Source organism: Tachysurus vachellii, chromosome 22 (genome assembly GCF_030014155.1).
Source record: "Tachysurus vachellii isolate PV-2020 chromosome 22, HZAU_Pvac_v1, whole genome shotgun sequence".
NCBI classification, from domain to species: domain Eukaryota; kingdom Metazoa; phylum Chordata; class Actinopteri; order Siluriformes; family Bagridae; genus Tachysurus; species Tachysurus vachellii.
The window spans coordinates 1,255,450-1,269,181 of NC_083481.1; the positions used below are offsets into that span (position 1 = coordinate 1,255,450).

Consider the following 13,732-nt stretch of genomic DNA (forward strand, 5'->3'; position numbering starts at 1 on the left):
GACAGATCGGAGCTCGTCTTAAACACGTCTTTTACTGCCAACTGCAACAGTTAGAATCCAGACTCTGTGTGTGTAAAGATGAAGTGATTTAAGGCCTGAAGGTAATTAAAAACACTTATCCACAGTGAATAGAGTGACAGCGGTGTGCATGGTTTATGATCACAGATGCATCACCTGCACCTGGGAGAAATAAATAAATATATTGTGTGTGTGTATGTCTGTGTGTGGGTGTATGTGTGTATGTATGTGTGTGTTGTGTTTGTGTGTGTATGTGTATGTATATGTATGTGCGTGTGTATGTATTGTGTTTGTATGTGTATGTGTGTATGTGTGTGTTGTTTGTATGTGTGTGTATATGTATGTGGGTGTATGTGTGTGGGTGTATGTGTGTATGTATGTATGTGTTGTGTTTGTATGTATGTGTGTGTGTATGTATGTGTGTGGGTGTATGTGTTGTGTTTGTAAGTGTGTATGTATGTATGTGTCTATGTATGTATGTGCGTGTGTGTATGTGTTGTGTTTGTAAGTGTGTATGTATGTGTGTGTGTATGTATGTGTGTGGGTGTATGTGTTGTGTTTGTAAGTGTGTATGTATGTATGTGCGTGTGTGTATGTGTGTATGTGTTGTGTTTGTATGTGTGTATGTATGTGTGTGTGTGTATGTGCGTGTGTATGTGTGTGTATGTGTGTGGGTGTATGTGTGTATGTATGTATGTGTTGTGTTTGTATGTATGTGTGTGTGTATGTGTTGTGTTTGTATGTGTGTATGTATGTGTGTGCAAATAAAGAAATACATTTTTATAGCATCAGGAAAATGAGCATCAGGAAAAGCAAAAGCAAGCATTTTATAGCATCAGGAAAATCACAATTTATTCGTGAGTTTCTCTGAAATGAACATGTTATTTTTTTTTACCCCAGAGAAACTACCGACTCGTCACACGTGCCCGTGTACGTGCGCGTCCTCACTGTTGAACGGACGTAATGAGCAACGTGCGCGTGAACGCTCCTGAGCGACAAGATGGCGGCGTCCGCCGGATCAGGTAAAGCGAGTTTCCTCCGTTTTGTTTAATTTCTCCGTGATATCGGTTTCTAACTCATAAATTCGAGTTTGAATAAATGCATAATGCGTCGAGTAACTACCGCTAAACCCTGTGACTATGTCTATGTTGTTAATTTACACACTTAAAGGTGTGTGAGGTTAGCTAGCTAGCTAGTTAGCATTTCCGAGTTGTCATTTTCCCCACCTGTATTCCGATAACTAAGTCCCGCCTCCGGTGTCGCAATTGATTGGCTCAATTATGCCCTGTGTGTTGTGATTGGTTAGTAATGCCTCTTCACTCTGTACATATCAGGTGTTAGCATCTTGAACGAGTTTAAACTCGTATTTTAATTGTTAAATCGCAGAACTGTTAAGAATCGCAGCTTTAATTACTATTTCATTTGTATTCGTCTTTTACTACCAGCGACCATTCGATCATAGCACAGTGGGCGGGGTTTTGTCAGAATACGGGTGGTGAGGAACTTGTACCGGTGTCTTTTTAGTCAGTTATTAACATTATTGAGTTATTTTACATCCGTAGCTTTAAGTATAAACCGTTTTCTTGTCATTTCTTCCGTCGTCCAAAGACCGAAGCATATTTTTTGCAGCTTGTTCGCATGTTATGAGCTCCTAGATTTTGTTTAGCCTGCGATGCTAATTAGCTAGCTAGCGTGCTAACTAACTTAGTAACTGCAGCGTCATGACACAAATGTTACTGAACCTGCATAACAAGCTGGAGCAAGAACAGCGTGCAGATGCACGGATCTGAGGAGTTACACTGTGGGGAAAGACATAAAAATGTGTGTGTGTGTGTTGTGAGAAATAATCAGGATTATATATATTGTTATATCAAATGTATAAGATTCATTATGGGAAATTTCTGGGTAGAAAATACAGCTGCATGCACGGATTCTGGGTGGATCTGTACATGCATGTAAATACTGAATGTGTGTGTAGGAGTTTAGTGAAATAACGTGTGTGTGTGTGTGTGTGTGTGTGTGCATGCAACGTTTCCATTCGTGCGTTGTGTAAATATTTCGTTTTCATGAAATAATCCAATGCACCAAACAGGGAAGTAACAGATAAGCGTCCTAACATGAGTACATGCACTAATGCTGTGAAATAATGAGATAATGGGCCATATGAGAAGACAGGAATGAATAACACACTTCTGTTAGAGGAAATAAATAACAACTCAAGGCAACTGGTTTGTTATCTCTAGGGAAACGATGATCAGAATCAGGTTTATTGGCCAAGTGTGTTCACACACACAAGGAATTTGGTTCCAGCAGTTTGTGACTCTCAAAAGTACACACATAAATAACACTATACTATACAATACAGACATAAATAACACTATACTATACAATACAGACATAAATAACACTATACTATACAATACACACATAAATAACACTATACTATACAATACACACATAAATAACACTATACTATACAATACACACATAAATAACACTATACTATACAATACACACATAAATAACACTATACTATACAATACACACATAAATAACACTATACTATACAATACACACATAAATAACACTATACTATACAATACACACATAAATAACACTATACTATACAATACACACATAAATAACACTATACTATACAAGATAACAATGCAGACGATGAGATACAATATAGACAGAATGAGTATAAAATATGAATATAGAATGAATAAAATATGAATATAGAATATTAATGATCAGTTATGTACATAAAGTGTGGGAGTGTAAATAACAATATTGTGCAATATTATGCTTTTGTACAATATACAGCAGCAGTAGTGTGTAATATACTTAATCAGTGAATATAATTATGGTGAGTTGTTGATCAGGGTGATTGCCTGGGGAAAGAAACTTCCTGTGTCTGGCAGTTTTAGTAAGCAGAGTGATGATATGATGATAGTTATGTTTCACGCTAATCCTCCTCCGTCTGTTTAAGGCGTCAAAGTTCCTCGTAACTTCCGTCTGCTGGAGGAGCTGGAGGAGGGGCAGAAGGGTGTGGGCGATGGGACGGTGAGCTGGGGTTTAGAGGACGATGACGACATGACCCTCACCCGCTGGAGAGGGATGATCATCGGGCCGCCCAGGGTCAGTCTGTCTGCATGTGTGCACACTAGTGTCAAGTCTGTTTATGCTGATACAGTCATTACACAGAGGGAACGTACAAGAGTTAAATAATTGTTATTAAAAAAATACCAACAAAATAATAATTAAAATATAATGTGCATAAAAAGTACAGTTATTACAATAATGCAATAAAAATGTGTAAAAATGAACAGAAGCAAAGAACTGGTATAGAAATAATAGAATAAAGTAAAACAGATTTCAACACATACAATAACTGAAATAAAAAGGTTTTAAAATGGGAGAAAATATTAAAAACGAATTAAGTAAATGAATGTAATACAATGATAAGGAATGTGAAATGGAATACAATTACAACGATTAAAATTCTACTATTAAACACGGAGTTAAAATATGTAATTGCGATTGCACAGATGTTCTGTGTGAGATTTCAGAATTTTTTTTGCCCTCATCCTTAGACGATTTACGAGAACAGGATATACAGCCTGAGGGTGGAGTGCGGACCTCGGTACCCGGAAACTCCGCCTCTCGTCAGATTCGTCACCAAAATCAACCTGAATGGCGTCCACAATTCCAACGGCTTGGTGAGTCCAGGAGATACAAGTCCAGCTGATTCGTATAAAGCCGTATGGGGTTTAGTACATAATGTTTCTGACGTGTTTCAGGTGGACATGCGTGCCGTGTCGTCTCTAGCCAAGTGGCAGAACTCCTACAGCATCCGTGTGGTTCTGCAGGAGCTGCGCAGACTCATGATGTGCAAAGAGAACATGAAGCTGCCACAGCCACCCGAGGGCCAAATCTACAGCATCTGAACCACACACAAACACACAGTCCACATTCATACACGTTTCCAAGACTCTCATCATTCCCTTATTTTATATTACGAAACTTCCCCTTTCCCATTTCAACAAAGTAGCCAATTAGCAGTTCCCATTACACAGAAAATCGTGGATGATTCGTTATGACGCATCATACAGATCCTCTTACTGATCGTCTTGGTCTTTTTTTTTTTTTTTTTTTTTTTTTTTTTAATCTTTGTTTGTTATACATGCAAATTGTAAAATAACATAAATTATCTTATTGAATGTATCTTGTGTGTTGTGTGTTATTTAAAAGCTCACGTTTAACTTTCTGTAAAAGGTGGTGTGTTTGTGTATGTTGTGTTTTTTAACACTAGAACCGCAGTTATGAAAAATGAATTTTAAGTTTTATGGGAATAGTGAGATTAAATTTAGGGAGTTTGTTACTCTACAGGTAGAAATGTTCAAATTCAGCAATGTTCAAATTTATTTAAGGATATTCTATAATCACTTTATACTGTATATTCCAGAAAACCACATTTTCTGATAGATACGCTATATGGCTAAAAGTATGTGCACCCCTTCTAGTGATGGATCGAGTTCAGGTGTTTTAGCCACGCCCCGTTGCAAACAGGTGAATAAAATCAAGCACTTAATATATTTTGTCATAATTTTTATCATTCCAATACTCCATTAAAGCAAAAGCAGAGCTGACGTTAAATGCAATAACAAAAAAATACTAAGAATATCAACAATTAATTATTTTTTTTTAATTCAGTTGAAGCATACTTTAACATCACTATAGCTTCGATTATCCGCGCATGCGTACACGCTCTCATGCTCTATATACCTCACGCATGCGTGATACGCTTACCGTTGACGAGTGCTGCGCATGCGTAGTTCAGAGCGCCGCTTAGCGGTCTGTGTGTGCCATATTGTCACTGAGACAGCAAAAAACCTGTATCTTAGAAAGAGATTTAAAACATAAATAATAAATAAGCTGCCCGGACGCTGGGGTGGATATTTCTCATCACCGCTTACGGTTCATCTGAGAGGTAAAATGAGTGTGATGGAATTAAATGTATTACACAAACTGGGTGAAGCTAAAGTGAGCTAGCGGTAACTAGGAAAGCCGGTTATAACTAATGACCGTTGGCTAGCTAGCGTGTTAGCATGTTAGCATGTTAGCGTTAATGCTAAACCTGCTACTAAGTTTATATTCACTATATTAGAGAGATAATATTAACGTTATGGTGCAGTAGTCAAATGTCGGCTTTATGTCTTTAGCTCACTGTATTGGACTGCATTATAATATAATCTGTAAATAATAATAACAATAATAATATTATTATTGTTATTATTTATTATTATATAATAATTATACTATAATATAATAATAATATAAGTATAATATAAGATAATAATAATAATAATAATAATAATATGAAAAACTATATAATATAATAATAATAATAATAATATAAGTATAATATAAGATAATAATAATAATAATAATATGAAAAAATATAATAATAATAATAATAATAATAATAATAATATTATATTATATATCTGTATATTATATATTTTTATTCTTTTTATATATTTTTCCTGCTGTAACAGAGAAATTTCCTCATTGTGGGACGAATAAATGTATATCTTATCTTTTTTTTATATTATTATTATTATTATTATTATTATTATTATTATTATTATTATTATTATTGATGCAGTTTCACTACAATTACAGTTCAGTTTTTTTTAATCTGAAAAATTATAAATGAATGAAGACGTGAAACCGGGTGCAAGGAAAAGAAATGTTAATAAAGAAATAGATTTTCACGCTGATTGATTAGTGTGTGATTTAATTTGTGTTCATTCGTTACCTTTACAAGTTAGATCTGTAAGTTATTGTCTAAGTTTTTCATCAGGTTTTTTCCATCACGCTCATGTCTCTGTTCTGAATGTTAATAATAAAATGCATCATGTGTTGCTTTCCTGTTGTGTAAGTATTTAGGCATGTCACGGCCTTGACACAATCCCCTTTATCTCTGAAGTCACCATCTCTTTCTGTGCCAAGCTGTCAGATATGTCTGGTCCAGTGCAGAGCCGAGCTCGGGTTTACACCGAAGTAAACACACACCGGCCCCGAGAATACTGGGATTACGAGTCCCATGTGGTGGACTGGGGGTAACGAACATGCCTTTTAATACACACACACACACACACACACACACACACACACACACACAGTAATTCTGCCTAATTTCACTCTTTCTTTTAGTCACATGAATGTGGAGGCTACCCGTCTCACTTATTTGTATCTTTTTTGTATTAACATATCTTTATCTATGCCTCACAGTCCCGTCTGTCTCTCTGCCTCACAGTCCCGTCTGTCTGTCTCTCTGCCTCACAGTCCTGTCTGTCTGTCTCTCTGCCTCATAGTTCCGTCTGTCTGTCTCTCTGCCTCATAGTTCCGTCTGTCTGTCAGTCTCTTTGCCTCAAGCTCCCGTCTGCCAGTCTGTCTGTCTCTTTGCCTCACAGTCCTATCTGTCTGTCTCTCTGCCTCACAGTTCCGTCTGTCTGTCTCTTTGCCTCAAGCTCCCGTCTGCCTGTCTGTCTGTCTCTCTGCCTCACAGTCCCGTCTGTCTCTCTGCCTCACAGTCCCGTCTGTCTCTCTGCCTCACAGTCCCGTCTGTCTCTCTGCCTCAGTCCCGTCTGTCTCTCTGCCTCACAGTCCCGTCTGTCTCTCTGCCTCAGTCCCGTCTGTCTCTCTGCCTCACAGTTCCGTCTGTCTGTCTCTTTGCCTCACGCTCCCGTCTGCCTGTTTGTCTGTCTCTTTGCCTCACGCTCCCGTCTGCCTGTTTGTCTGTCTCTTTGCCTCATGCTCACGTATGTCTGCCTGTCTGTTTCTCTGCCTCACGCTCCCGTCTGTTTCTCTGCCCGTCTGTTTCTCTGCCCGTCTGTTTCTCTGCCTCACGCTTCCGTCTGTCTGTCTGTCTGCCTCACGGTCCCATCTGTCTGTCTGTCTGTCTGTCTACCTCACGCTCCCATCTGTCTGTCTGTCTGCCTCACGCTCTCATCTGTCTGTCTGTCTGTCTGCCTCAGGCTCCCATCTGTCTGTCTGTCTGTCTGTCTGTCTGCCTCACGCTCCCATCTGTCTGTCTGTCTGTCTGCCTCACGCTCCCATCTGTCTGTCTGTCTGTCTGTCTGTCTGCCTCACGCTCCCATCTGTCTGTCTGTCTGTCTGCCTCACGCTCTCATCTGTCTGTCTGTCTGCCTCACGCTCTCATCTGTCTGTCTGTCTGCCTCAGGCTCCCATCTGCTTGTCCCGGCTCTGGTGTAATGCAGACTGTGAATAATAAATAAGAGATAAATGTTTGTTTGTGACATGACAGTAAAATGAGTCTCAGGACTTTTCTGATTTAACACACCAAAGCATGTCTCTGGTCGTTCAAATGTTTTTTTTTGTTTGTTTTTTAAGAAATCAGGATGATTTCCAGCTTGTGCGGAAGCTTGGGCGCGGGAAATACAGCGAAGTGTTTGAGGCAGTTAACATCACCAACAATGAGAAAGTGGTGGTAAAAATCCTGAAGGTAAACATCAGCTTTATTAGACACAAGTGTAGAAATTAAGTGTAGAAACAGGAGTGTGAGTGTGTTAAAGTCATGAGTGTGAATTCTCTCTATCAGCCTGTGAAAAAGAAGAAAATAAAGCGTGAGATAAAGATCCTGGAGAACCTGCGAGGAGGTCCAAACATCATCTCACTCATAGACATTGTAAAAGATCCGGTGGTGAGTAAAAAATAATGAGTTTGTTATTGAGGGATTTATTTGTCTGGAACACTAAAAAGCAGTAAGTCATGTAATCTAATGAGAGTTCTATAGTATGTGCTTTAAATTCCTTTAGAGAGAGAGAGAGAGAGTGTGTGTGTGTGTGTGTGTGTGTGTGTGTGTGTGTGTGTGTGTGTGTGTGTGTGTGTGTGTGTGTGTGTGTGTGTGTGTGTGTGGTTCTGTTCCTACCTCAAGGTTGATTATCTGCCTATAACAGCTCATCCCCAAGCAAGCATGTTTTATTTATTTAAGAATGAAACATTCTTTTTATTTCTTTTAAGGCTGGGCGATACGGCTGAAAACTGTATCACGATATCAGTGTTTCATGTCGGTCGATATTGATAATTAATTAATCAATAATTTTTATGATTATGATTTATTTTAATTAATTAATCATAATTTATTTATGACCCATTTAAAATAAGGACCAGGAGAAAAATATATTACATTTAAACATTATTATTTTAAACTAAACCTTCCTCTGATCGTAATCCCTTCAGTTATTAAGACCAAACTCACATAATTATAATGTAAACATAAGTCTAAAGTCACAACGAACACTTAACAATTATCTCTTAACATTTAAGGTGCGAAATGAAAGAAAATGTAAGAAATGCTTAATAAAGTGTAATAAAATAGTGCAAAGTGTTAAATATAAACATAGAGAAACGGTCTTGCATAATGTGCAGACGACTTTGGTGTGACTACAGTCAGACTTATATAATATCCAATAAACTGCCGTACTAACGAGCTGACTTCCTCTTTTATTTACAATTTCCTCGCTCGCTGCGGCTCATTTTCTGCTCATCAGTCGCCGGTTACTGAAGAGGAATCCAGCAGACTGACACGAGACGACGATACGGCGCAACCACATGTTACTGTTACATGATTGGCTGTTTGCGTGTCACTCCCTACGTTGCTAGGATACCAGAGAGCGAGAGCCTTTGTTAATGCAACCAAACTTACTTCGCAACGTCTGTTTTCTTCTGACGAAGAATAAAAAATATCGTTTTATCGAACACATTTTATATTGATATCGATCACATGTGTATCGCGATACATATCGTTATCGTTTTATCGCCCAGCCCTAATTTCTTTATGGTAACATGTAGCACTTACACCGGAGACTCCTCACACAAATGTTACATCTGTGTACAGAAAACCTTTTTAAAATGAATTAATTCATTAATTAATTTAAGAAATCAAGCTGTATTATCAGTGGTGTTTGCTGTGTATCAGCCTCCTCAGTGAGCTGATGGACATGTTGTTTGATTAACTTTACAGTCTCGAACTCCTGCCTTGGTTTTTGAGCATGTTAACAACACAGACTTTAAGGTAAGTAATAAAAAAACAACACATAGAGACCTGACCACATTTCCTTCTTTTTTTCAACTAAAAAATGATGAAGGATGTTTAAACTTTCCTCAGTGTTTAGCTTGTTGTGCTGCTGTACTGTGATATATTTATAATTTCTAACTTTTCATCTGGTCAGCAACTCTATCAGACCCTGACAGACTACGACATCCGCTTCTACATGTTTGAAATCCTGAAGGTAAAAACCCACAGCAGCCGTGTTTCATGTACACCAAATAAACTCTCCTTTTGTTTCTCTTTACATTTGTAGTGAATTGTTGTATTTATTTTTTGTGTGCAGGCTCTTGATTACTGCCACAGTATGGGAATAATGCACCGAGACGTCAAACCTCACAACGTCATGATCGACCACGAACACAGGAAGGTACAGAGTCATAACACCAGCCGAAATGGTCTCGCTTTGCTGTGGGATTTTTTCTTATTATATTAAACAGTGTCATTTTCTCCCAGTTGCGTCTTATTGATTGGGGTCTGGCGGAGTTCTATCACCCGGGGCAGGAGTACAACGTCCGAGTCGCCTCACGTTACTTCAAAGGACCGGAGCTTCTCGTCGACTATCAGGTCAGAGACAGGATTTAGAACCAATATCTCAACATTATTCTATAATATAAATCAGTTTAAATGTAGTGATTTCATAGTGATTACATCCAAGATATTCACCACAAAAAAATAAATAACATTTTAATGTTTAGTTTTTTTAACGAATGAACACATTAATAATGTGAAACATTTGTGTACGATGTGTCACTCAAAATACTCAAGTCATTTCAAACATCTCTTGAATTCACATCATAGAAACTATAATATTAAATATTAAATGTCATGTCGGTATAAAGTTGTAGCTTCTGGCATCATGACGCCGGTTCTATCGAAGTCTAGTTCGTTTTCTAATGAGCCGTGTTGCGTTCCTGCCTTACAGATGTACGATTACAGTCTGGACATGTGGAGTCTAGGCTGCATGCTGGCCAGCATGATTTTCAGGAAGGAGCCTTTCTTCCATGGCCATGACAACTACGACCAGGTAAATGTGCATCTTTTTAATAATAATAATAATAATAGTTTAAAGTGAAATACTTTTAAAAAAAAAGCTGCAGATTTTATTTTATTCTTTGTGTTTAACATCGCTGTCGTCTCCTCCACGTGTAGTTGGTGAGAATAGCTAAAGTCCTGGGAACCGAAGACCTCTACGATTACATCGACAAATACAACATCGAGCTGGAGCCTCGCTTCAATGACATCCTGGGAAGGTGAGAGTTCTGACCCACCGAGATACCGACACCAGCTAAAGCCACACAGACTCTAGATACAAGCTCATTGTGCTGGATCCTGATTTCCTCTTTATGAATTTATTGTAAATTGTCATTTATTATTTTACTGTTTATTAGCAGAAAAACAGGGACGTAATAGCGAAATGTACAGAATAGCAAGATGCATGGGACGTGTAGTGGTGAGGAGAGAAACGTACAGAATACAGACGACTTTCTCCTCCTCCTATCCATCTCTCCTCCTTCTCACATTACATGTTAAAATGTCGTTTTACTTTTGTGCCTTAAACCAGTTGTGCCTTAAACAGCTTTGTATGGAATTCTGTCTTCATCAGGATGCTGATAAGACCAGACATTTTCCAATGTTCTTTTGAACTTTTGGTGCAGATTCCATCAACTATAACTGCATTTTGGTCAGTAGGTAGATTTCACAGAGCGAAACACTTCACCAGAGACATTACGGATATGTGGAATATGTTTCTGTGTCTTTATCATATCAACAACTTAGAGGGAGGAGTTTCTGCTAAACTGTCAGAAAGCTTCTGTTGTGAATCATGGGCAATACAGATAAAAGAGTTTGTGATATCTCATTGTTCCTCTGTTGTCCCTCTGATCGCAGACATTCCCGTAAACGATGGGAACGCTTCGTACACAGTGAGAATCAGCACCTGGTGAGTCCCGAGGCTTTGGACTTCCTGGATAAACTTCTGCGATACGATCATCAGGCACGGCTGACGGCTCGGGAGGCCATGGAGCATCCCTACTTCTGTGAGTAACGAAACAATCCACTGCTGATTGACTTCATGGCCTCCGTGTTCTTCACCTCCGTGCTTCATGTGTAATCCACCTCTCTCCGCTGCAGACCCTGTGGTGAAGGATCAGTCTCGCATGGTGGGTCCCTCTAACGTTCCAGCTCTGAACACTGCAGTGAGCACCGCCAGTCTGATCACCGGTAAGAACAGGAAGTGAGGTCATGTAGAACCGCACACGCTCTTCCTGCACTCTTCACTCAGCCATATGATAAACCCTCGGATTATTCTCTCTTCTTCTGTATTCTCCATATTGTTCTTTATTTTACCACAGCTTTTTAAAATTATTTATTTATTTAACGTATAAATTTTTAATTCCCTTGTTTATTTCCCCCCCTGAACAGGGATCGCTGCTCTCCCCGCCTCCACAGCTCTCGGCCCGCTGGCTGGCTCGCCCGTCCTCTCAGCTGCCAACAACCTCAGCGCCGTCGTGCCCGCCGCCGCCGGTACCACTCAGTGATGCTGAGGGCTGGATGATCTCTGACCCTCCGGTTCAGCCTGCAGGGGATGATGGGGAAAGGAGAATCCTTCTGTTTACCCCGCCCCCTGCTCTTCCTGACTCCGCCCCCTTTCCCTCTCCTAATTAAGTTAAACAAACTCTTGACTTGTTTAACAGTTTACCTGAACCATATGGACTATACAGTGTGTGTGTGTGTGTGTGTGTGTGAGTGTGTGAGTGAGTTTAAGCACATTTTGTCCTCATGTTAGTTAAGTGTTGATTTATGATTAGCTCTACGCTATAATCTCATTCAGCTAATCACAAATCAGCTCCTGGTTTTTTTCACTGACTCGGAGCCTCTTTTTTTATGTATTATCGCAGTTCCACCGGATTGATTGCAGAGTAGAAGCAGAAACTCGCAACAACAATCATCCGTTTCTTCACATAACATTTGTTTATTTTTTCCATAATAAATAACGATTATGCAAAAACCCTCTAATCCAGCATGTTGTTTGTTTTCCCAGGTTATCTGCTCCGTGTCGGTGTAAAAGCTTTAGCCGTGAGCTCCACTGTGTGTCTGTAGAGTTTTACTCATACTGGTGCTGTTAGAACACTCCTCGTGCTCGTGAGCGTCACACACACACACCGGAGCGGTAAACGACACGACGCCTGCATTTACATGCTGCACAAACGTCACGTCTTCGCCACGTGGAGAGCAGGAAGTGAAATGAATCGGCAATATCACGTTATTCTCATGTTTACGTTCCAAAACTTGCTGCTATTCTCTTCAGACTCGATCTTTAGAGGATTAAATTCAATCTCAATACATTTCAACCCCAAAGTATTAACTGTGTGTCATTAGCTCCTCCTCTTCTCAGCCGGGCCAAGCTTCACTCTGATTGGTTGATGGTGAGAACTGGCGGACCAATCAGAAGGCTTTCTCTTAACAGTTTTGCGTGTCGTTTATCTCCGGTACACGTGCCTGTTTACAGAGAGACTCTCCAGACTTTCACATAGGTTCCAAGTGCAGATGATTTTCACCATGATGCACTTTTGTAAATTAAAGCCAACGGAAAAATACAGATATTGTGTAAGTTGTGTAGAAAAGAATCGTTGTGTAGATAGTGTGTACAATAAAGGTGTGACACGCTGAGTGACGTCACACACCAAAGTCCTGAAAGCTTTCTAATCGTCATCAGACCCGTAACTCCTCACGCGGACGTTTCAGAAACGTGCTGATGGACACGACAGAATCGCTCGAACACGTGACCCCAGTGAGTCCATGTTCTTTCCCGTATTGTGATTTTTTTTTTTTCTGTCGCTCCTCCAAGGATTTTAACTCCTCTAAAGATTATAACAATCTTTTACATGGTTTTGTTTGTTTTTATTTACGTTCCTGGTGTTTTTCCTCTCTCTCTCTCTCTCTCTCTCTCTCTCTCTCTCTCTCTCTCTCTCACACGCTTGTACATACGTTTCTGTCCTTATCTAGTATAATTAGTATTTCAGGATATTTGTGTAAATAAACGTCTTTTATTTATTGCACGTGTAATTATTGTCCTTTACACAATTGAGAGACTTGAGGGGAAAAGTCCCTGTAGTGCAGCTCTGACTTTACTGTTTTAAAGAGTGTTTCATTTTAATATTTAATCTTAAGTCTGTCTTTAGTTTTAATGTTGAAGGATTTAAATTAATGTATATTTTATTATTTAATGTAAAAACATTCCTATTTAGTGTCTTTTATTTTATTTGAATTTGAAGGATGTTTAATTGTTAATTTGAAAGTGTTAAGTTCAATGTTACGGTTTTAAACATTTCATTTTAGCGTTTGTTTTAACGTGTTTTTAATTTTGATATTTATTAAGGTTTGTTTTTAATTTAACCCTCTACTGCACACATTTTGATTTTTCATGGTAAAGATTATTCCACTTAATTTCTTAGTACATTTTGAGATATTTTGTTAAAATTTATCTCCATTTTTTTCTGGACCCTTTTTAATGGCACAGTCATCCAACACTGGTACAAAATCACAGAAAAAAATGATGAATTCGAAAGATCA

General features: G+C 38.9%; 2 protein-coding genes across 5 annotated transcripts; both read left to right on the forward strand.

Moving 5' to 3' along the window:
• The first annotated feature begins 936 nt into the window (after positions 1–936).
• Positions 937–4,610, forward strand: ube2v1 (ubiquitin-conjugating enzyme E2 variant 1). The gene is made up of 4 exons (XM_060858583.1): positions 937–1,040; positions 3,011–3,159; positions 3,615–3,740; positions 3,822–4,610. Exons 1-4 carry the CDS (start codon positions 1,019–1,021, stop codon positions 3,966–3,968), a joined length of 444 nt encoding a protein of 147 aa, XP_060714566.1. The 5' UTR covers positions 937–1,018; the 3' UTR covers positions 3,969–4,610.
• A 240-nt stretch (positions 4,611–4,850) lies between these two features.
• On the forward strand, positions 4,851–13,139 carry csnk2a4 (casein kinase 2, alpha 4 polypeptide). 4 transcript variants are annotated; one of them, XM_060858386.1, is made up of 13 exons: positions 4,851–5,011; positions 5,967–6,146; positions 7,441–7,552; positions 7,649–7,750; positions 9,074–9,124; positions 9,282–9,341; positions 9,444–9,527; positions 9,614–9,724; positions 10,083–10,184; positions 10,310–10,410; positions 11,048–11,196; positions 11,291–11,380; positions 11,582–13,139. In XM_060858386.1, exons 2-13 carry the CDS (start codon positions 6,046–6,048, stop codon positions 11,695–11,697), a joined length of 1,179 nt encoding a protein of 392 aa, XP_060714369.1. In that variant the 5' UTR covers positions 4,851–5,011; positions 5,967–6,045; the 3' UTR covers positions 11,698–13,139. The 4 variants fall into 4 exon arrangements, with proteins under 4 accessions (XP_060714369.1, XP_060714372.1, XP_060714371.1 ...); XM_060858389.1 differs by having other exon boundaries at positions 5,974–6,146; XM_060858388.1 differs by having other exon boundaries at positions 6,014–6,146.
• The last annotated feature ends 593 nt before the right edge of the window (positions 13,140–13,732 follow it).

Bases quoted from the DNA above. Each gene is read 5' to 3' on its own strand.
- ube2v1 (XM_060858583.1), top strand. From the start codon at position 1,019: ATGGCGGCGTCCGCCGGATCAG. The intron at 1,041-3,010 runs GTAAAGCGAGTT...CGTCTGTTTAAG, and splicing joins GGCGGCGTCCGCCGGATCAG to GCGTCAAAGTTCCTCGTAAC. The intron at 3,741-3,821 runs GTGAGTCCAGGA...GACGTGTTTCAG, and splicing joins TCCACAATTCCAACGGCTTG to GTGGACATGCGTGCCGTGTC.
- csnk2a4 (XM_060858386.1), top strand. From the start codon at position 6,046: ATGTCTGGTCCAGTGCAGAGCCGAGCTCGGGTTTACACCGAAGTAAAC. The intron at 7,553-7,648 runs GTAAACATCAGC...TCTCTCTATCAG, and splicing joins TGGTGGTAAAAATCCTGAAG to CCTGTGAAAAAGAAGAAAAT. The intron at 9,342-9,443 runs GTAAAAACCCAC...TTTTGTGTGCAG, and splicing joins ACATGTTTGAAATCCTGAAG to GCTCTTGATTACTGCCACAG.